The sequence below is a fragment of the Echeneis naucrates genome, chromosome 8 (assembly GCF_900963305.1).
Source record: "Echeneis naucrates chromosome 8, fEcheNa1.1, whole genome shotgun sequence".
Lineage (NCBI taxonomy): Eukaryota > Metazoa > Chordata > Actinopteri > Carangiformes > Echeneidae > Echeneis > Echeneis naucrates.
This window is the reverse complement of record NC_042518.1, coordinates 3,946,442-3,967,859: the sequence shown is the minus strand read 5'-3', so window position 1 is coordinate 3,967,859 and position 21,418 is coordinate 3,946,442. Positions and strand designations below refer to the sequence as shown.

Sequence of the window (21,418 nt, the reverse complement as noted above, 5' to 3'; positions counted from 1 at the left end):
TTCTCCCCCCCCCCCCCCCCCCCAAGCCATTCGTTCATTTCGTTCATTGGAACCAGTGTGGAGCTGTAGCTGTTATTTGAGTAATGACTGAAAAAGCACAGGAGCAGCGTGGTTTGCTTCACTTGGCATATAATACACAAGTTTGCTTTTGTTAAACTGTTGAGCACCCTTTTGGGCCGTAGCCTACTGAAGTTGAATTTCTGGTAGGAGAGCGCTCAGGCCTATCAAAAAAAAATAAATAAATTCTCATTCTGTGATGGCTGTTCACTTCAGCCTACCTGCTCACTGAACACCTGTAGTGAGTGAATTTGTTCCAACAGAAAGGCAAATTAAACATCCATCCCATAGCTGCATAGCTAACGTTAACTTTTGTGCTAACGTGAGATAGGTCTCCTCACCAGTAATAACATAATTGGTCATGTTACTGCTGGAACCACGTGAATGATGAATGAAAGATCCAAAGACCCGTACTTTTGAGTACGGGTCAACTTGAGCCTAGACTGGAGACCAGACCAGAGCCCCCTCCTCCCTCCAGAGACTGGAAAGGAAGGCTGTCCAGTGTGTGACTCCCCTCACTGCAGGACATTCACCAAACCAGGTTCATAAGGAGGCCACACAACAACCTGCAACACAAGTTTACACTTCTACCATCAGGTCCAGCTTCTTTCCACTGCTGCTACATTTTAATACAGAGTCATAGTTATGACTACTGTTATAGTCTATTGTTATCCTGCTACATCTAGCCTGTTATACTTTTATAAAGAGTCTCTAAACACTGGGATGTATTGTCATATATTGTCTCCACTTTATTTTATTATATTGTATATTATATATATTTACACTTTTTTTCTATTTCCATTTTATTTTTATTCTTATCCTCATGCACGTTTGTAAATATCGCCCCAGACTGCCGTCCCACTTAGCTCTAAATTCCTGTCTGATGTGGAAGAGTTTCGCTGTGTGGTTTAACTGCTGCGTTTTACTGTGCACATGACAAACATCTTGAATCTTAAATCTAATAGACGCATTTGTGAAGAACATACATATCCTGTGGTGCAGAAGTCTAAATGTAAAACCACTGCATTAATCAAATCATGCATCACTTTATTAGACATGTTTATGTGCAGTTAAAATGTGGTCGATGACATATGTAAATGTACTATAATATTTAATTTACTCTCTATCCATAACCTTAGATGCAGAAGAGTATAATGCATGAACCTAATGTGGATTTTGTCTGGAAAGTTGAACAAATTCCTGACTGGACTCTGGAAGCTTGAGTCAGCTGGCAGGACACTGTGGTCTGCACTGTTGTGTTCAGCCATGGAAAGCTTCAGCTCCTCAGGGGGCTAAACCGTACAGACAGGGCCTGGAGGAGCCAATACTGTGTCCAGAGTTTGGATGGAGTGTCGGCTTCGTTCCAAGGTTATGAGTAAGCTCTGGACTGAGTTTTGGGGTAAAGAGAGGGATATGTGTGACTAGCTTAACATTGTCCATAATGTGTTCACACATAATGCTTTTGTGCTTGTCCTCAAAACAGCACTCAATTTTATCCTCCCAAAATGCACAACAACTTCTCATACTTCATTATCCTTCGGTCCTTGCAATATTTTCCACCAAACCTTTTCTCTGGGTGTGTGCAGAACTCTGCTTCAATGATTTCAAAACAATTTAAATTATTTAATATATTTTAAATGTATTCTTTTATACAAAATTAAATGCAGAGTTAACAATCACCCCCCCCCCCCCCCCCCCCCCCCCCCCAAAAAAAAATAAAATAAAATAATGAAGTAAACATATGAAACGTAGCGATCTCGCCAACTGCTATGTATGCAGACCCATAACTTTTTAAAAGACAGAAAATGACGTTGGGTGGCTTACTGCCCAAGAACCACCATTTCCCCATGAGGTGCAACTCATCAGCCATGACGTACGGACACACAGCGAGTGTATCATTAAGCCAGTATTACATACGAGAGGATGCTGTGAGCCTTTATAATTTAAAAAAAATGGAGGCAGCAGGCATTGATCAACAGATAGTATCTCATCTGGTTATCCATCAGTGTCGCAGGGGTGCTGGTGACAAAACCAGCTGACATTTTAGTGAGGGTGGGGACAGGTCACCAGTATATCACAAAGCCAACATACAGAGACAACCAACCGTTCCTACTCACATTCATGCCTATGGCCAATTTGGAGTCACCAGTTAATCTAAATGTGCAGCAGTGCTAACCAGCAATCCACCGTGCCTTCCATAGGCAATATATCAGTGTTGAACCCAAAATGTATGCTTGTCATGGTGAAACTGTACAGTGGACAGTGTTCAATGTTCAAAAACTGATCAGCAGATCTGGGCCAGGGAAAAGTTTATATTCAGCTGCCAGTCGTATGTTCGGCGAATCGCCTCCAGCTTTTCAATGAGCGATTGGAATGATGGCCGTTGTTTGGGGTCTGTGGCCCAACAGTTTTCCATCAACAGTTTCACCTGTTAGTAGACAAAAAAGTGACAAGGACAATATCAGTGTACTCACCATACCAACAAAATGCAATTTTTGTTAACTGTTAACATGTATTATCACCTCATGGGGACAATCTTTAGGACAAGGGAGTCGAAGCTGTTTCTCCAACAGTTTTATCAGAACCATCACATTCATCTGTTCGTGATTTGGATCTATCATTTCAGCGTATTTCTGCAATAATGAAAAAAAAAAAACAAACACAAAAATGTTCATTTTCATTAATATAGGAATTCTGAAATGACTTTATTATTCACAAGTTTGAGCTTATTTTAAGACGTACGTTTTGTGGGCTTTGGCGCTGGTCACAACGGGTAAGGATCTCATACAATGTCACGCCAAAGGACCAAATGTCCGACGAAAAGGAAAATTTGCTCTCCTTCAGGCACTCAATAGCATACCTACCCAGTAGAGAAACATAGTTTAGTTGCCCAAGTTATCGAGCAAATCACTGTAAAACACTGTTAAGATATGCATGAGCTCACCAGAACACTGGACTGTCCCCATCCTCCCGTACACGGTAGTAGATTTCTCCTTCTGGGATGTACTTCGTCAGGCCAAAGTCTCCAATCTTCACTAAGCCATCATTTTCCACTAAGACATTTCGGGCAGCAAGGTCTCGATGGACGTATCGCATTGAGTGCAAGTAATCCATCCCCTTTAAAAACAGAGAAAAGATGAACATGTCACCAAAATGTTAGAGCCAGCACAGAGTGGTGGACATTTCCCTGGAAATTAAAAAAGTACTTTATTAGAATACATGATTGAAAACAGAGAGCAACCTGGAGGCTTATATAATCTAATGAAATGATCTAATATGGGCAATTTTATTGTAGGCAGTGTCTGAAAAATTTTTGTTGATGAAAATTTAATTGAAACATTTTTTATGGCAAACAAAGACTATAAAACTTAACTTACCTGACAAATCTGCTGAGCAAACATGAGGCACTGGGAAATCCCTAGTTTACGTTTGGGAAGGTAGTCTCGGAGACTCCCCAAAGGAAGGAACTCCATTATCAGCTGCAATACCTGTCCACCTGTTAAAAGAACAACACAAAAGTGTTGTAACCTCCTAAATCTTTTCTATGATTTCTCAAAAGGAAGAATGGTCTGCTGACAGCAGGTGTGCTGCTCATCATGCTGGGCAGTAAAAGATCAAAATATTCACTAATAATGGGGAAAGTGTAGCTTTACAAGGGTTAGGGACCAAAAATCCATTCCCTGTATCATCCATGAGGAAGGGTTCATTTGGAGCGCTACTGAGCAAGCACTCCTTTGAATATGCAAATGCTGCACAGTGGCACGCATTTCAATAAAAATAATCAAAGCAGGCAAGAAAACAGGCTGAGGACTCACCCAGTTCTGCACAACAGCCCTTGTATTTCACGATGTTGATGTGATCAAGCGACCTCAGGATCTCGATCTCTTTCATCCAGCAGTCAGGCATGAAACTATTTTCTTGTTTCAAAGCCTTCACTGCCACACGCTCCCCAGTCCCATCGTTGGCAGGGTCGTATTGATAGAGAGTCACCTTTCCAAAGTGACCCTGTAGACAGAAGAATAAAATGGGAATTGCTTTGCAGTGCACTGGAATGGCCTCTGGCTCTGGGTGTCATCAACGCAGACGCATAAAAAGAAAAAAAAACTCACCTCTCCCAAATCCCGAATCTCTTTCAGATGGCGTTTATGGAACACGTTAGGGTCAGCGTCTGGGAGTGTTTCACTTGGGGACATATCAGGGTCTGTTTTTGCAAAAAAAAAAAACAATTATATTCACTGACTCAGGTTGAAAGAATGAAAATATTATGTAGAGGGAAAGACAAACCCACTTTTGATCTTGAGGTCGATGAGCTCTCTCAGCACAGTGTGAAACGAAGGCCTTTCCAAAGGTTCGTAGTTCAAACACATGCTGATAAAGCTGGCAAGTTCCTGCGACGATGGCTCAGCTAAGCGGCTCTTTTGCTGATAAAAGCGCTCTTTCTTTTGGCGGTGAGGGGGAGTAAAGGTTTTTGTGTTACAATTGGAGGTCAAAGGGATAAAAGGCCAGGTGGAGCCTGGTGAAAGAGGTGAAAGGTACAACATGGGCCTACCTTAGCCAATGTACAGCCACTGATTGGAACATCGCCGTTGTTGCAGATTTCAAGCAGCGTGACACCAAAGCTCCACTGGTCAGCAGCATTCCCAGTGGGAATGCCGCTTTCTACACACTCGGGAGCGATCCATGGGATACGATCAAGACGCTCTGCAGCGCAGCGGACCAACAATAACAAGTTATAAGTTGCACATCAAGGCGTTTGCCCACATCATGGAAGGACATATTTTGAAAAAAAAAAAAAGAACTAATATTTACAGCTCAGGAAAACATTTTTGGTTTTATTTTATATTAACAATTACAAAAAAATGTACTTCATTTGAAGAATCTATGAAGTTGTTTTGTATGTGCACATATTGTGAGTAGCTGAAAAAGGTTGTCCTTAATAATAATAATAATAATAATAATAATAATAATAATAATAATAACAACAACAACTCTACTTTGGTTCTTCTTCACATACTTCCCTTAATACTAAGTAAAATAGCTTAAAAAAAGTTGCCTTAAGGGACACACTGTGAGGTTAAGTAGCTGTAGAAGAGGAAATGTGTGACAGGATGAGGTCTGGTTAAAGGTTCCTGTTTGTTACATGTGAATGAGTAAAGAAAAAGAATATGGTACTTTTCCTTAACAGTGAAGATCAAAGGTTGCTGGTGCTGACCTTCCCGAGAGAGAATATTCAGAGCAATTCCTGGGTCACTCAGCTTGATGAAAGGAGCTGTACCGGGATCCAGGCCACGCCGAGCCACCAGGATGTTCTTGGCACAAACATTTCCATGGACCAGCCTCCTGGTCTCCTACAGTGTTGAGAATGGTACCAGCATTGACTAGTTGAGTTGTAGAGCGTTATTAAATTAAGTTTAAAAAAAAAAAAAAAATATATATATATATATATATATATTAGAGCTATCGGTCGGCCTGTAAAAAAACAGACTTCTTTAACAGTTTATCTTAAAGCTTGTCTGATAGCAAGATAAATTCATTTCCTGGTGATAAAGCTGAAATTTGGACTTGCGAGTTGACCCACATGCCTGCAAACATTGATGAGGTAAATTATACAACCCTCATATTAATTCATTTTAATGGCCACTAAAGTGTGTTGAGGGCAGCACGGTGGCATAGTGGTTAGTGCTGTTGCCCCAAAACAACAACACAGGTTTGGTCCCCAGCCTGGGACCTTTCTCGCTGTACTTGTGTGGGTTTCCTCCCGTTGTCCAAAGACATCATGTTGAGGTTAAGTGGTGACTCTAAAACTGTCTGTAGGTCTGAGTGTGATTGGTTGTTGGTCTCTGTATGTTCGGTGACCTGTCCAGGGTGACCCCACCCTCACCCAATGTGAGCTGGGATCCAGCACCCCCCAGGACCCAGAAATGGATATGCAGTAGAACACAAATGGGTGAGACTAAAGTGTTTGGTCTTTCAAAAAAAAAACAAAACAAACTAGCATTTGAACTTACAAGATAGCTGAGAGCACTGGCAAGTTGTATTGCAACAATAAATTTCCACTGAGGGGTCACTAATGCCTTTTCTTTGCGAAGGAAAAGATCCAAAGGCCCAAACTCCACATATTCTTCCACCATGATGTCTGAAAAGATTTAGAAAAATGAATAAATATCTGAGACATCAAGTCTGGCAACAAGCACAGTGCAAACAAAATGCAGTGTCCTGCTTAAAACAGAACAGGCTGAAAGTTGTTTTGCATTTGCTTCCCATTTCACTTGGCACTGAAATGATACATTTGACTACATACACTGAACACAGTATGAGATACAGGGAAGTAGCAAACAAGGAAGTCATATGACAAAAAACAAAACAAAAACCAAAAAATTAAAATAGGAATGAGCGGGGCTGTTCCACTTACTTTCAGATCCTTTGACTGACACGCCGTGCACAAACACCAAGTGACTGTGGGACACCTGGCTCATGAGACTGGCAGTTTCAAAAAATGCCTAAGAAAGATGGAGAAGGGTATGCTGAAAGTGCAAATATGCAATGATACAATCTGATCAGCCCAGAGATCACAACTTACTAGTGCAATATCTTTATGGCTTTGGTCTAGAATCTTGAGAACCACTCGGGTCCCTTTCTGGCCCGAGTTGTTGTTGAACTCGTCGTCATCTTCGCTGTGTCCTTTCAGCTTCACCAGAAGACGCCCTGAGTAGATGTTAGTTCTGGTTCCACGGCCCAGGTGCTGTTCCTGTTGATGCACACAACAGCTCCGTCAGCAGCTGAAACGGGCTCTCACATTGAGGTGTGAAGTAGATCTCATCACCTGCATTATCTCCTTGTCCTTGATCTGGTGGAAGCGTAGCTGTGTCATATTCAGGGACATGGAGTTGTGAACGTGGTGATCGATACCTTGTCTCATCACCAGAAGGTTGGATACCTCTACATTACACAAATGTGCAAAGACACAAAAATATTCAACATATATAAAATAGATAAATATCATACAATGCAGCCTGAGAGTGATACAAAAAAATATCTAGAAATTAAAATGCCCAAATAATACGAACCTCCTTGTCTTGGAAAACAGCATTTTCTCAGAGTAAAGTTGTCTGGTCCAGACTTGAGCACAAACGTCTTCAGGCTGTCTGTCAGCTCCTTCAAACTGGAAAATTCTTGGTCCCAGCCCTCCAGAGAGAACTTTGAATCCTTGTACTTAATCCGAAACTGCTTGTGGACTGGTGTTTGTTTGTCCTGCGAGACATTGAGTTCACGTAAACACAGGTGTGCGTGCATTTTCATCAAGACTGTACTGCCAAAATTCCCAAAGAGGAGAGTGGAGGTCGGCTTACTTTATTTATGTTTAGCACAGCTAAGATGATGCGGTGGTAGTCAAGAACACTCCAACGTACAAGGAAAGCTCCCTCCTCTGCTGCCTCCTTTTTCAGCTTCAGCAGCACAAAATCATCACTGGAAACACAGCAGAGTTGTGATATAACAGCTCCGTGTCTCTTCATAGCCTCTTTGTGTCTGTATGTGCATGTGTTAGAGAAGAACTCACTGCATCGGCCCATGCAGTCCGTTCGCTTCACTCAGCACTACCCTAGGGGAAGCCACTTCATGACAAACATAGTGGTGGGCGTCTGCAGTCAGCCGATAGTATCCATCCAGGAGGGAGATGAAGGAACGGGCCTCCTGGCTGGAGGTCATCTGAACGTCCTGCATGCACATACAGAAACAACAGTAGCTTACAATCAGAGCTTCCACCTACATACGCACACAAACTCAAAATGTAATATCACGCCCGAAGTGCACCAGAGCTGGAGAATATGAGAGAATCTATGCATCCGTGTTCTATGAAGACACTTTAAAGACCGAACAATCTCATCAGCAGAATGACTAACATAAAGTACATCAACTGGACTGGAACACCACCGAGCACATTTACCAATTGAATTAATGTATCAAAGCTTTTACACAAAAGGGTAAACAAGTGCTCTCACCATGCAGCGATTGTCCTGAGTGCTAATGCATACAGTAGCTCCACTGATGGCTATGTGAGTTATTTCAGGGAAATCACAGAAGGTGGTCAGCTCGTCAGGAGTGTTTGCCTTTTGCTGGCTGGGCTGCTGTTCCGTTGTGCTCATGTAGTCGTTTCTGAGGTAAGTATTTGCCTGTGCCTAGGTAAAGAGGTCGCTTCAGTAAGGAAAGAAGCAGAATACACAACAATGTCACAGAAATCGTGCCGTCTGACTAACCCTCTGAGCAGATGCCTTCCTCCACTGAATCCCCTGGGTGCCAGACACACGTATCTCATGTGTGATGGAAGCTGTGAAGTTGTCTTTAGAGACACCCTGCGCATGGGTGGTGTTGGCGTAAGAGCTACCTCCATCACCGGCCTCCCTCAGCTCTAGTTGGATAACATTGAAGGTCTCTGTGCCAAAACACGGTGCCAAGTGCTCAATAGTGGAAATGTACTTGTACATGATCTCGTTGGGGCCCAGTCGCCCCTTATCCACGGTGTGCATCTGGAAGGTCCGCACGAATTCTGCAAACACCCGCTGGATCCTGAATCTAGTCAGGATGTTGTTTTTGGAGATGTGCTTGGCGACAGACTTTGGAATACAGTGGAGGAAGCTGAAACAAAAATTCAGAGAAATGCTCATGTTACCTTGAGCCAGCAATTTGATCAAAATATGCTTAAGCAAGCCAAAGAAAAAGCAGTCACAGAAGCAGAAAGTAGCATTTCACAACTTTAGCTGTGTAGGTCCGTCAATTAATTGTCAAAAGAGCCTTTGACCTGACAGCCTCTCCTTCCAAGTAATTACCTGACTTTTTTTGCAACATCTCGCAAAGTAGAGCCTGTTTCCAACGCCTGGTGTGAGAGATGAAGCACAGCCATCCCCAAGCTCTCATTTTTGAATCGATTTAGCTCCTCCTCTGACTGAACTTCTTCCAACTGCATTACTTCGTTCACAAATTCATATTTCGCCTATTCACAGAACATAAAAGACAAACAGGTTTAGGATTAACGTTGGTTGCATCACAAATGCAGTCATGTGCATTCATCAAATCACCATTAGACCAGAAAAACGATGTTCAGTACTGACCTGAGAGAACAAATATTCTAAGGATGTGAGTTCAAGCAGAGGGGATCCCCCTTGATCGCTCCCAGATTTGGCACGATAACGGCTAACAGTGGGCTCCTTGTTCAGTCCGTGCCAATTCCGAAAGTAAAACCTGGGTTCAAAGAAAACGTGCTTTGTGACTGGGCTCACTGTTTTCCATCATCTTCCCTGACACAGTGCAACGCAGCCGCAGACTGACCTCATACAGTAGTGGAGCACCAGGCTGGGGTTCTCCTCTGGGCTGAAAACATGATTTGGACTGTACCAGCAGCGCGACTGCGGCTCGTACAGGGCGAACAGCACATGGCACACAGGGGTTATCCCTGCGGAGTAAACAGACGATGAGCACACCTTCTGCCCACAGGCCACAAATAACAGAATGTAAAGTGAGGGCGCCCCTCACCTACGGCCTCTGCAGCTGAGATGCACAGATCCTCGGCTGTGATCTTTCCACTCGTGTGGGACAAATATTTCTCCCCATCCTTCGTCCAGAAGAGGAAAACATGGATGCCTTCACCCTGGGGAGCCTCAGTCTTGACATTCTTGGCTGGCCTTGAACGCCTGAGCAACCAATTTCTTGACATGGCTTTGAAAAGGGAGCCCACTGAGAGACACACGCAGAGTATATGACATTCTGTGCCACCAGCTGTTGCACTGGCGGAAATTAGAGACATACTGAACCAACGACAGACCTCGCGAGTCTTATGATTAACATTTCCGGTATTTCGCTATTGATACGATTATTCCAAGGGAGAAAATAAAAAAAGTATTGCCACATCAACAAGCGAGGATAAAATGCGATATTGCCTGTAAAAATCCGATGACGTCAGGTCATCGGATCAATCGGTCGTTAGGCCTTCCGGGGATTACACCTTGACGCTTATTGTTTACATTACGCGACAGTCAACCAACAAAAACTATCGTTTTATAAACAACCGCTTTAATGAAACAACACACACACACACAGACGGCATGAGCGACTAAACTTAAAGTGTTTGACACCTCCGTACAAACAAACATTGTTATTATTATTATTATTATTATTATTATTATTACCGGCATGAGCGTAATTCAGTGAAGTGAGAAAATAATAACAAAAATAATGAAAAAAGGAAAACTCACCATTTACCGGAAATGCTTATGTTGCCGGTGAAAAGCCACAACAGTCGGTTAAAAAAAAAAAAAAAAAAAAAACGGCGGAGACGTTACATGATCGCTCGGAGCGTGATTCCCCGCGTCGCCTTTTCTCTGTGTGACTCTCTCGAATGGCTTGCCAGTCAGCTTCTTCCCGAAACAGCCGAGGCCACGCCCTCCGGCGGAGCGCGCGCGCGCATCGGGGACGGAAAGGGCACGTAGACTGACACACGGAGCGAGCGCGACCTTTCAAAATAAAACTCAGTGCGGTCGGGAGTGAAAGACGCCCGGACCGTTTTGACTCATGTGTTTGACCTCTGAGCTCCTCAGAAGAAGCTGTACAGCCAAGAAAATGTTCACTGCCAATGTTTTTGACACCTGTTTTATTTGATGTTTTGGGGGTTCCTTTGTATTCACGGTTTAAAAAAACTAAAAAAACAAAACAAAACAAAACAAAACAAAACAAAACAAAACAAAACAGAAAAATCATCAACTTGACATTTAATTCTAATTTGTCCTGCCCAACATTCAAAAATATAAAAAATAAAGCTTTAAATGAAATACTGGCTGAAAATAGTGCCACATTGCCAACATTACCATGTCCAACATTGTGCCACTACAGGTACTTTTAAATCAACACCAACCAGCATGTGGTTTTATCAGAAGCAAACAGATAAAGGTCATCCCAACTCAAGTCAAACAGCCTCATCCAGCTTTCAGATTTGGGCATGGAGCTGTCGTTCGTTCCTAGATATAGTTTGAGTTTCTATTAGCCATTTCCCTTCAAGGCTGTTAATTTTTTGTCAGATATTAATAATAATAACAGTTCACTTTGCAAATGCAATTCAGAGGCCTTGTGGAAATTGTAATTCAGTCAGATTTCAGTGAATGCTGTTTCAAATTTCAGCATTCTGCCGTTTTGCCCACAACATGAAATGTCAGATGTGCAATATAATTTCGTTTTCTTGCAGAGAAAGGTAATGGTTTGCTATCACATCCAGGTGTTTCCAGTTCTTTGTCACATCCTGTGATCTCACACAGAAGCTCAGCGCTGTACACCGAGCAGTTTTATTTTGTGACTCATAACAAAATAAAGCCTTTGTATCATTATTTTCCCAAACGATTCAGTTTTTTGAAATTATCAACTGCTATGACATCAAGTTTCCATCACAGTTCAATTTAAGACTTTAACTTTTAAAATAAAAAGCATTGAATGATCAAGTATCAATCCACCAAAACAAATTAGCTGACAAAGGCCCAGGTGAGCTATCGCTCTGAGAACCTGTGTAGTCCTTTTTATCTATTTAAACAGGATTCTAATTTGGCTAAGATGGAAACAAATGGGTCATCAGTCCTCCCCCAGGCCCTACGATGACTCTTATCTCTGACATCCGTTTTGTGCCAAGAGTTAGGCCACACAAAGCTGCAGCAGGAGTGGAGCCCAAGTGAGCTATCATCCTCAAGCCTGAAATATTTTTTTCCCTTGCATTAATTGTTCCCTTCTGATGTACAATATTGTAACAGATCCTTCTATTTACCTTTTGAACAGCTGTTTCTCTATGTGAGCAAATGTAGCTTATGAATAGTGCTTCCTTAGAAACCCACATACTTGCACTCCATAATAAAACATGGTTATTACCAGCAATACCATAAACACATGTCGATCATTAACTTGTGATTGTCATCACTAAAATTTTTGATGATTTGAAAACCAATTCAGATAAAATCTGGAGTTATCGGACAAAACCGCAACACCTGGGTATAGGTGGACAATCTTTACTTGAGCAATTTTGTAGAAAATGCAAATAACCCACTCAAGATGACTGGTTACTCAAGCCCCGAAAGTCAAACAAATCTTAAGGTTATAAATGAAAAGGAAAAAAGAAAAGAAAAGAAAAAAAGAACAGGCATGTATGCACATACACACCAACGTGCAAATTAATGAGTGCACACAAATAAACCTAAGAATACAACTTAAGTGATGTCCAATGAAAGACCTAAACACAACCAGCAGTTTATTTTCCAAGCAGGAGTGACTGATGCAATGTAGTTCAGTGACCACTAATTCCTTAAATCTCAGCTAAGTATTTCAGGGAAGTCATACACAATGTGCAGTTGCAATACAGCGAGTACATTATCACAAGCAGTAATTCATTGGATCAACATTGGTCATTCCTTTTTAGTTTCTTCCTGCTCATGTTTCACTTCCTCATAGGTAGCATCTTCCTCTTTCTCATCTCCATCGTCTGTCTTGGAGTTGGGGACCCAGAGCCCAGAGTCTATGCACCTCTTCATGTGAGCCTTTGCCTCCTATATCAGGTAAATAATCACATTTAATTACTGAGCAAAACAGGAAATGTGTAAATGGGTTTGACTAAACATTTACATGAGTGAAAGACAGCCTTCATTGGTCAACAGACTATTACTGAAAACCAAATAAAAAAGTAACAGAGGATTAACAAAGGAACCCACCGTTGGATCCATTTTGCTAATAACATCTTGTAGCATTTGGATGTCCTTCTCATCAAAGCATTTCTGCATCTCCTGTAATTAAGAAAATTGTGTGTATGAAGCATTTTAAACTTATGAGGAAAAAATGGGAAAAAATCCTTGAGGCTGCTGAAAACAAAAGAACGTACTTCAGGCAGGGATTCATACACTTCAACAGGATCTAGTCCTCCTGGTCCTAAGCGCTTCTGACGTTCCTCTTCCTCATACTCCTTCATGGCCTTCTCGATTCGGATCTTTGCCCTGCCACGAACTCGCTCTTTAAAAGACTCCAGCTCATCATTAAAAGCTTCCTGGTATTGCTGATCTGCTGTCTGCAGGGGAACACACATACAAATCAGCATTTGCATTTAATAGGGTTTCCACCAGCAGAAGAGCCTCACTGTTGGAATTCTCATTTTTTCTTTTTCACCTTGACCAGGAATAAAATGTAATTACTGTGCAAATGCCTGGTCCTTTGGTTGCAATTTGTGATGATTCAAAGACTGCTGGGGCTATTAGAGAACAGAGCAACTGAAAAAGATTTAAATAACCATGGAGAGAGGTGCTCTAGGGCTTCACTTTCACATTCTCCCATTTTCTTTCATTCATTACCTCCAACTAAAACATTAGTCAAACATCAATAAATACAAAGAACAAGATGACTCTGTTATTTTCTGGTGCATTACAATTGCATTTCAAACTATTTTGTTAATTTAAATTTATTGTTGGATTAACCTGCCTCATCTTCACAGTTCTTCAGATATTGCACAAACGCAGCCAGTATTGTGAAGCAGGGACTTTAGCTCCCCTGCTTTCATTGCTCCTGTTACGAAATAATTCACCTTAATCTTGGCGAAAAATTGACGGAAGCACCCACGGGGATCCACCTTGAGGCTTTTCGCCAATTCTAGAATGAATTGCATGACAATGGTCTGATGAGCCACTTGCTCCATCAATGCGTGTTTCTGAAGAAGAAGGAAACATTTTTGATTCATGTTCATGTTTTAACTTACACAATGGATGAAAAAGAAACAAACAAACAGGCTGTGCCAAATAAAAAGATCCCAAAATTCAATCCATAAACCTAACTTCTATAAAATAGCGATAAAGACAAGAACAAAAAAAAAACAAAAACAAAAACAAAAAAAACCATTTCTTTTTAGTGTTTACCTCTTCAACTTCAAGGTCAATGCACATGATGACTAGATAGTTGGCAGTCTCTTCACATACTAGATGAGGATTGTCTGAAAGGTACTTCTGGCTGTCATCCCACCGTCGCAACATGCCTATGGTTAAGACAGCAATTACAGATGTTATTACACCCAATCACCCTGTATCATGCAATGATTAATCAAGTCTTGTAATATTATAGCAATTCTTACCAAAATGTTTGATCTGCTTCTCATATTTCTCCACAAATGTTTTATGCTTTTGTTCTTTCTCTTCTTCAGTCTCTTCATGAGACTCAGGTTTGACATTAACAATGCTCTATGGATGACAGACAACAACAGAATTATCATAATGAACCAACTCTACCACACTTAGAGAAGGTTGCTAAAGAAAACAGATGAAACAGTGTCAGAGGTGGGTGCATAATGAAGACATGAAGCAAATTCTGGGTAAATTCTCCATGAAATTCATAGACAAGAGACAAAAATAAAAATAACAGTCTACACATTGGATGTAGACTATTATTGTGGTACTGGAAAAACCCCACCAACATCCCTATAAATTCAATGTCAAAGCAATCTAGCACACCAACACTTTTCATCTTGTAATTAGAGGAAGTAACCAAAACAACAAAATGTTTTAAGGAGCCATTTAGTCATTTATTTTACCAATCATCATTCAATTGTCCGAGGTTTACTGTTTTCCTGCTATTGCGAACATGCACCTTCCAAGGATTCACTTATGCACCATCACGAATGAAGACATCTGTTTGAATTGTGAACTCCAAACACACCAACACTATTTATTCACCTTGCTGAAACCATCCTTGCTGAGCGTGTCCACATTCCAAGGCATCTTTTTCTCCTCCCGGTTGTGCTCATCCAACTTCTTCTCCCATTCCCGTTCCTCCTTTTTCAGTTTCTTCTCCTCAGCCTGGGCTTTGCCCAGCTCTGCTTTGCCATCATCTGTAGCAGAAATGCTCAGATCTTGTACTTTCTTCTGTACCTCTGACAGCTTACGCCGGCACTCAGTGAGTGATTTACTTAGTTCTTCACCCTTTTTCTGGAAATCTTCCATTCGCTCCACACGTGCCTAAAACACAAATGTTACTAAATGAGTCCCAACCACATTAATACAACTTTTATGTGCTTTTTTTTTCTACAATGCAAACTTCTACCTACCAACAGCTGGCCTTCTCGTATATATACCCATTTGTAATTCCTAGCCCATCATCTCCTGCAACGTAACTATTTTGCACATATAGATCGTGCAGCAGAGAATCAGCTAACAACTGGCGGCTAACGTGTAGGTCCACCATTTAAACAAACAAAAAAAGGGAGCCTCCTTAAAAACACATGTGTCCTGAGCTGTACCTGGTGCCTCCATCTGAAGAGGCTGGGTGTGTCGATGTTTGGATGGGTGTCATCTTCGTCGTCCGACACCTCGATGTGGTCCCAAACACTGTAGTCTATCCTGGACATAATGCCAGCGAGCCCCCGACGTAAACAGCGGTAGCTTGGAATACGACTCGGCTAAGTTGGTGGGCTAAAACGAAGCTCGCCCGAAAGCATAAAAGTAAAGAACTGGCTGCTCCTTTTCAGAGATGTGGACTTCTGTTGGGTGTAGAGTCGGCTGTAAGGGGCCAACACTCAATCCAATAAGGCTAGCAGGCGTGGGCTAGCAAGAGACTGCTACAGACTTCGAGAAAGAATTGCCCTTGCGTACTTCCGCTGGACGTCCGTGCGTCATGGCGTCACAAGGGCAGACGTCATTACGTTGTCGCGTTCAAGATCACGTACCAGAGCCCTCCGATATCAACACCACCACCACAGCAGGACATTTATAAGTAAAGTCCACCCTGTCCTGAGATTAATGCTCAGAGACACTTTCCTTTATTCTGCCACACAGCAACCACAGCAGGACATTTATCAGTAAAGTCCACCCTCTCCTCAGATTAATGCTCAGAGACACTTTCCTTTATTTTGCCACACAGCAACCACAGCAGGACATTTATCAGTAAAGTCCACCCTGTCCTGAGATTAATGCTCAGAGACACTTTCCTTTATTCTGCCACAGAAATTCTCATTCTGTATGATTTATTGTTGTGGGTTTTTGATTGAGCACATTTCTCTTGTTTTATGAACGTGACGCCTATAAAAAGATTAAATTAATGGTGTGTCTGTGGATTAATTTTCGAGAAGCGGTAACAGAAGTGAGAAAGGTTCCTGAAAAGTTTAAAAGGCAGTCAATTGGTGGTGGGTTAAAAAAATGCAAACAAATTGCCCACTGCTGCAGAAACAAGCCTGCCTGCACATTATTTTTTACTTATTTTTTTTTTTAAACACAAACCACCAGTATTGCTCTTTTACCATTCACACAAAGGGACAAGGTTTCTGGTACATAATTAGCAATACATAATGCAATGATTTGTCCTGGGCACCATGGTCATACTACCGAAAGGTTGTGAAATTTTACAGTTACAGTGAAAAAGACCATCGCTGTTTCTCTGTGGCAGCTGAAAGGTTATTTCAACAGCTTTGTCTCTGGGCATACCTCAGACCAGCAGTCGTGTGACCCTCTCTCCCATAGTGCGAGTTATTTTAGTAAAAATAAAAAAGAAATGCAGTATTCCAGTTTGAGTTTGCAATTATTCATGTGGGGAATAAAACTGTTTTATATAAACATAACTGATGGAAATGGTCAGAAGTAAAATTGAATTTTAAATGTATTCCAATAAGATGCTAAGATGCTAAGTGTGATAGTTATTCTGATCCCACTTCAGATGCACAGATGCAACCATGAAATTGAATCAAGTTTGAAGCATTTGATCATATAAATGTGTCAACATGAACGATGACACATAATTTTTCATGCAACATACTAATGATTTATATGTTGTGGGAAATGTATCAGTTCTATTTGTAGCATCCATATTTTGTTAACTTTTTTATACGCACTTTTATTAATTATCATACTTTATTTTTTCAGTTTTAAAGGGTTCCTTATTTCTCATATGGTCGTGTTTAGACAAAGAAATCAGTCCCATCAAGAAATTGAGGTACCAAAAACACTATACCCAAAGTTTTATAGGTCACTTCATCCCAGAACTTCGTCGCTAAATACGTTTTTCTCATTTTGGACACATGAAACCCTTATTCAAAATACATCAGTCATTCCTCATGCCTTCAAGTTCCTAAATCCAAATGAAAATGATTTAATGTTGACATAGAATTTGCCCTTGAACTACTACTTGATGACAACGGTGCAGACAGTGTGATGGCTACATAAAACAGTAAAGAATATGTAAATGTAATTCAAAAATTAGGAAAAAAAAGGCCACTTTGCATCAATCTTTCCTCAACAAGAAAGAGGCACTTTTATTTTTTAAATGAAGATGCTGGGAATATTCTTTTAAAGATAACACACTGACAAAATCAAATGAAATAATTTAAAATAGCCTTGGGCAAGAAGGATTGCAAAAGCAGTCAATGGCCCATTTTTTCTGGCACACGCTATGTTGCTTTTATTCTGAATTAAATCAACACTTGTTATTTTCTCTATTTAATATTAAAATCTCATCTGTCTTTTCAGCTATTCTACACAACAACAAAGAGTCATGCACTAAAAAGAGTGATTAGTCTGGTCTCTTTATATTATTCTGTTTTGTTTTAGAGCTGCTTTACAAGTAAAACCGCTTCGATATAACTCTTGTTTTCATTTGGGACTATATATTTGATTTGATACTATCTAAATGTATTTTGGGGTTATCAGGCAAACAGGAAAGTCAAGCACATCAGTGTATGTCCTGCCAGTGCGTATTTACCATCAGTTAGTGGAGCCTTTATTTACATCTGCAAAAGAACTGTGTTGCTCAACCCTGATTGCACAAATAACCTGATAACAGGAAAGGCTGCAAAAAAAAAAGAAAAAAAGTGCCGCTTCCATTTTCAAAATCTTTCATCACATATTACACCATTCAGCTTGGCGCCATGTCTGTGCCAGAGGGGGTGCAAAGCTTGCCAAAAACAGATTAAATTAATATCATTAATCAAAGTTGTCCGCACCAGCTGCAATGGATGAATGCGCCAACATTTCAAAACATGATTTGATTGATTGATTGATTTTTTTTTTTTTTTTGTCTCTTTCTGACATAACTGGCATCCGAAGTTTCCCCGCAGGAAGCTATGTTTTTTTTTTCTCCTCCGCAGCTTTAGAGTCCTTGAACCCGGAGCAGCAGATGGATTTTCCAGCCTGCATGTCACAGCATCTCCTCATCTCCCTGATCACATCCTCACACATGCTCTCCACGTACTTGTTGGCTGCAGAATGGGGAAACTGTCAGACTCTCCTCGAGAACATGTCATGGCATTTCTGTGGCCTCGCTTTTGTACCTTGTAAACACGTTTGAATGGCGCACGCCTGCTTTTGACACGGATCTTTCTGCGGCATGTCCGAATGAGAGCACACGCCGGCGGGTGTCGGGGTCGTTCGCCAGCGGTAGCCGAGCACACCTCGGACTCCACTCCCACCTCTGCCGTTTCACCAAACTTGGCAAATGTTGGAACCAAAATCCTGTTTCTGGAGGAAAGGTCGTTATGCTAATGTTAGCCGCTAATGCTAACACCACTTCCTCCTTTTTCCCCACAGTTACCGTTCACTTCCGTTTACGTATCTGTGTCGTCATCACGTAACGTGTCGACAGCCAATTAAATGCATCCCTGACAAACTGCAACATCGACACCTGGTGTTTTTACAGAGCCAGTGAATTCCCCAATCAGTCAAAAACACAAACACCACAAGAAATATTTAACAAATAAATACTTTCAAATCTGGATTTACTATATCTGAGATGGATTTTCAATTCCCGCCGCGCGCTTTGCAAAATTCCTAAACTGCTATACACTCCCAGCTCTAAGACACTGATAAACAAATATAGTAGATAAAATGACAGCGTTCTTTCATTTAAATTTTATTGATAAAGATAAGCAAATTAAGAAACAGTTTGTATTTACAGTATAATGGCCTGCTTTTCTTTAACATTCGGCATTAAAGTTGCAGTATTAAATCCCCAGCATACATTAACAATAATTTAGTTATCATTGCTATATTAAGTGTGGCTACGCATTTGTAATGTTATAGGACAAAGTTATTAATAGGAAAATAAGCCTAGCAAAAATATAAATTAGATATGGGATATCACATGGGAAGCTTAAAAAGTGAACTATATTCTAAACCAACAATCTATCACAGAGAATACATTCATGTTAAAATACTGACAAATTAAATGGCAGTTGCCAAATGTAGTATATATTTGGGTTTTTTTCCTGTATGATATCTAATTCTGGATGAGAGCAAGATCCTCATAAATGTCTGTTGAGTCGTGAATGCATAGTAATTTCTGTCCAGAAAGCAGCAACAGTAAACTCTCCTTGCCTGAATTATCCTCGTCTCTTCAATGTGGTGGTCTTATTCCATCTCCTGATCGCATGTTTCAAACACCTAAGTAGAAGAAAAAGAAGTTGCAGGTTAGGGCATGTGTGTAGAGTCCTTTCTCATGTGCTCTTCAGAGTGCCCCTCTACCTTTGGTCTTGGCCTTGACAATGAACTGCTTGCTCTTCTTCTCCAGTGTGTTGGAAGCTGTGCAAGTGTAGGTCCCTGGGAGCAGTGAGGAAGAGATAAGAACTGCTTCATCCTCCCCCCGCTCCTGCATATGATGGGAGGATTGCCAGCTGTACACTGGTGTGGGATTTCCTGTTGCTGTGCAGTTTAAGGAGATTTCAGAACCAACTGTAAGGTCCAAAACTTCTGTTTCAGGACTGAGGAACATTGGGGGAACTAGAAAGAAGATCAGAGGGGTTAGATATACCATCTTTCTTCAGTGTATTATAGATTGGGGGTAGCTTTGTGACTTACAGTACACAGAGGCATTAAGAGGCTCAGAGGTCACAGTCAGAGGTGGTTGGGGTCCCTCTGGTCCAAGTTCCAGCTCTGCTACACACCTGTACTGTGCGCCATTCTCAACTTTGGTTGGCGTTATGACGAGGATAGAGGACACTTGGACGGGTGAGGAAGATGTGAGGTCAGAGAAGGAGTGGTTGTAAACCTCCATCTGTCCTCTGTACCACCTCAGGACGAGGTACTGAACTGGAGCGATGTTTTGGACCTCGCAGAGCAGCTGGTACTCTTTTCCTTCCACCATGGGGCCAGTGTGGTTCACAGGCTTGATGGAGACACTGTCTGGGGTTTCTAAACGAATAACACACAAAGGGTCAGCTCAGCTGAACAGGTTAATGTGACTCCTCCATTTCCTCACTGCATATAAAAACAAAAGCTGACTCACTGTAGAGGACGAGGTTGAGTTTTTCCTCACATTGTCTCGGAGCTGTGAAAAACACCCCATAACAAATGGGCTCTTCTATCCAATCAATGAGACTGTCTACCTTCCATTGGACAGACAGGTCCTGCTGAGTGTGTGCAGCACTGATGGCCGATTCCCAGCCCAGGACACGGACAGGGCGGGTGGCTTCACAGGTGATTGACACCGGCTCCCCAAAACCCACCACGACCCTGGAGGGCTTCAGGATTAGGGAGCAACCTTCACCTGACACTGAGACATAACGCAGCAAACATCAGCACTATGGTGTTTGCACCAACACCTTATGCTTGTAATACTTTCATACTCACTGCAAAAAAGTAGACTGCCTGTACCTATTATGTAACTCTGTTACAACACACTAGGAGTCAGTCTAATATTTTTTACACCTGTTCAAAACAACTAAGGTGTAGCTGTCTGGCGGATTAATATTTATGTTTAAATATGTCCAAAACACCAAAATGTCTATTATATCCTGTTGGCCTACATACAGGGCTTCACCTATTGTTTATTTACATAACAAGTATAAAGTTCAGCACACATATGTGCATGTTCCAGTTTACTGACATTATATTATAATAGGACACAGTAAAGCCAACAAAGGTTAGTTTGTAGAACGGGCTAATTACAGCGAGCCAATATAATGAGGACTGACCTACATTAACATTATAAAGATGCTTTGACTTGCTGTTGTACTGATGCTCTTTGTCACATTCACCTTATCACCAACTAGAGGTCATTGTTTGCTTTTTCACTACAATTACTGCACTGAATATCATCTGTAACAACGAGAGAAAGAGAGAGAGAGAGAGACAAAAAAACATGTTGTCGCCAACATCTTACCTGAATAAAACATGCAAAATGTCAGGATCCATGTCAGAAAGTTGTTACCCATGTTATTCTCTGCACTGAGGCGTCGATTAGGGGAAGACGGACAGAAAATTCCAACTTGAACAAGCTTGGCAACTCTGCAGGGAATGATGTCGGAACAAAAGGGCCCCGTTCATCCCAGCTGACTTTGTGGGTGGGGGGTAAAAGGGAAAGAGGGAAATTTAACAGGTGGCAGGCC

The 21,418-nt window shown here is 41.4% G+C and overlaps 4 protein-coding genes across 4 annotated transcripts; all 4 read right to left on the bottom strand.

Annotated features, from left to right (window-relative positions):
• Positions 1-1,766: 1,766 nt before the first annotated feature.
• Positions 1,767-10,428, bottom strand: tyk2 (tyrosine kinase 2). Its single transcript, XM_029508109.1, has 24 exons — positions 10,305-10,428; positions 9,586-9,786; positions 9,382-9,505; positions 9,165-9,294; positions 8,883-9,046; positions 8,313-8,691; positions 8,058-8,234; positions 7,616-7,773; positions 7,407-7,524; positions 7,125-7,308; positions 6,881-6,996; positions 6,638-6,805; positions 6,470-6,557; positions 6,066-6,193; positions 5,270-5,405; positions 4,607-4,758; positions 4,346-4,496; positions 4,167-4,258; positions 3,873-4,062; positions 3,435-3,553; positions 3,002-3,174; positions 2,800-2,917; positions 2,580-2,690; positions 1,767-2,485 (listed from the first exon to the last, which is right to left on the bottom strand). Exons 2-24 carry the CDS (start codon positions 9,764-9,766, stop codon positions 2,342-2,344), a joined length of 3,501 nt encoding a protein of 1,166 aa, XP_029363969.1. The 5' UTR covers positions 9,767-9,786; positions 10,305-10,428; the 3' UTR covers positions 1,767-2,341.
• A 1,648-nt stretch (positions 10,429-12,076) lies between these two features.
• Positions 12,077-15,694, bottom strand: LOC115047457 (cell division cycle 37, HSP90 cochaperone). The gene is made up of 8 exons (XM_029508403.1): positions 15,350-15,694; positions 14,787-15,068; positions 14,189-14,294; positions 13,977-14,092; positions 13,649-13,771; positions 12,956-13,138; positions 12,789-12,860; positions 12,077-12,626 (listed from the first exon to the last, which is right to left on the bottom strand). The coding sequence occupies exons 1-8, from the start codon at positions 15,455-15,457 to the stop codon at positions 12,486-12,488; spliced, it is 1,131 nt and encodes a 376-aa protein (XP_029364263.1). The 5' UTR covers positions 15,458-15,694; the 3' UTR covers positions 12,077-12,485.
• A 2,339-nt stretch (positions 15,695-18,033) lies between these two features.
• Positions 18,034-18,597, bottom strand: cmc4 (C-x(9)-C motif containing 4 homolog (S. cerevisiae)). Its single transcript, XM_029509081.1, has 2 exons — positions 18,368-18,597; positions 18,034-18,295 (listed from the first exon to the last, which is right to left on the bottom strand). The coding sequence occupies exons 1-2, from the start codon at positions 18,423-18,425 to the stop codon at positions 18,159-18,161; spliced, it is 195 nt and encodes a 64-aa protein (XP_029364941.1). The 5' UTR covers positions 18,426-18,597; the 3' UTR covers positions 18,034-18,158.
• Positions 18,598-18,944: 347 nt separating this feature from the next.
• LOC115047918 (hemicentin-1-like) lies at positions 18,945-21,364 on the bottom strand. Its single transcript, XM_029509142.1, has 5 exons — positions 21,193-21,364; positions 20,317-20,583; positions 19,890-20,222; positions 19,557-19,811; positions 18,945-19,475 (listed from the first exon to the last, which is right to left on the bottom strand). The coding sequence occupies exons 1-5, from the start codon at positions 21,242-21,244 to the stop codon at positions 19,468-19,470; spliced, it is 915 nt and encodes a 304-aa protein (XP_029365002.1). The 5' UTR covers positions 21,245-21,364; the 3' UTR covers positions 18,945-19,467.
• Between the last annotated feature and the right edge of the window lie 54 nt (positions 21,365-21,418).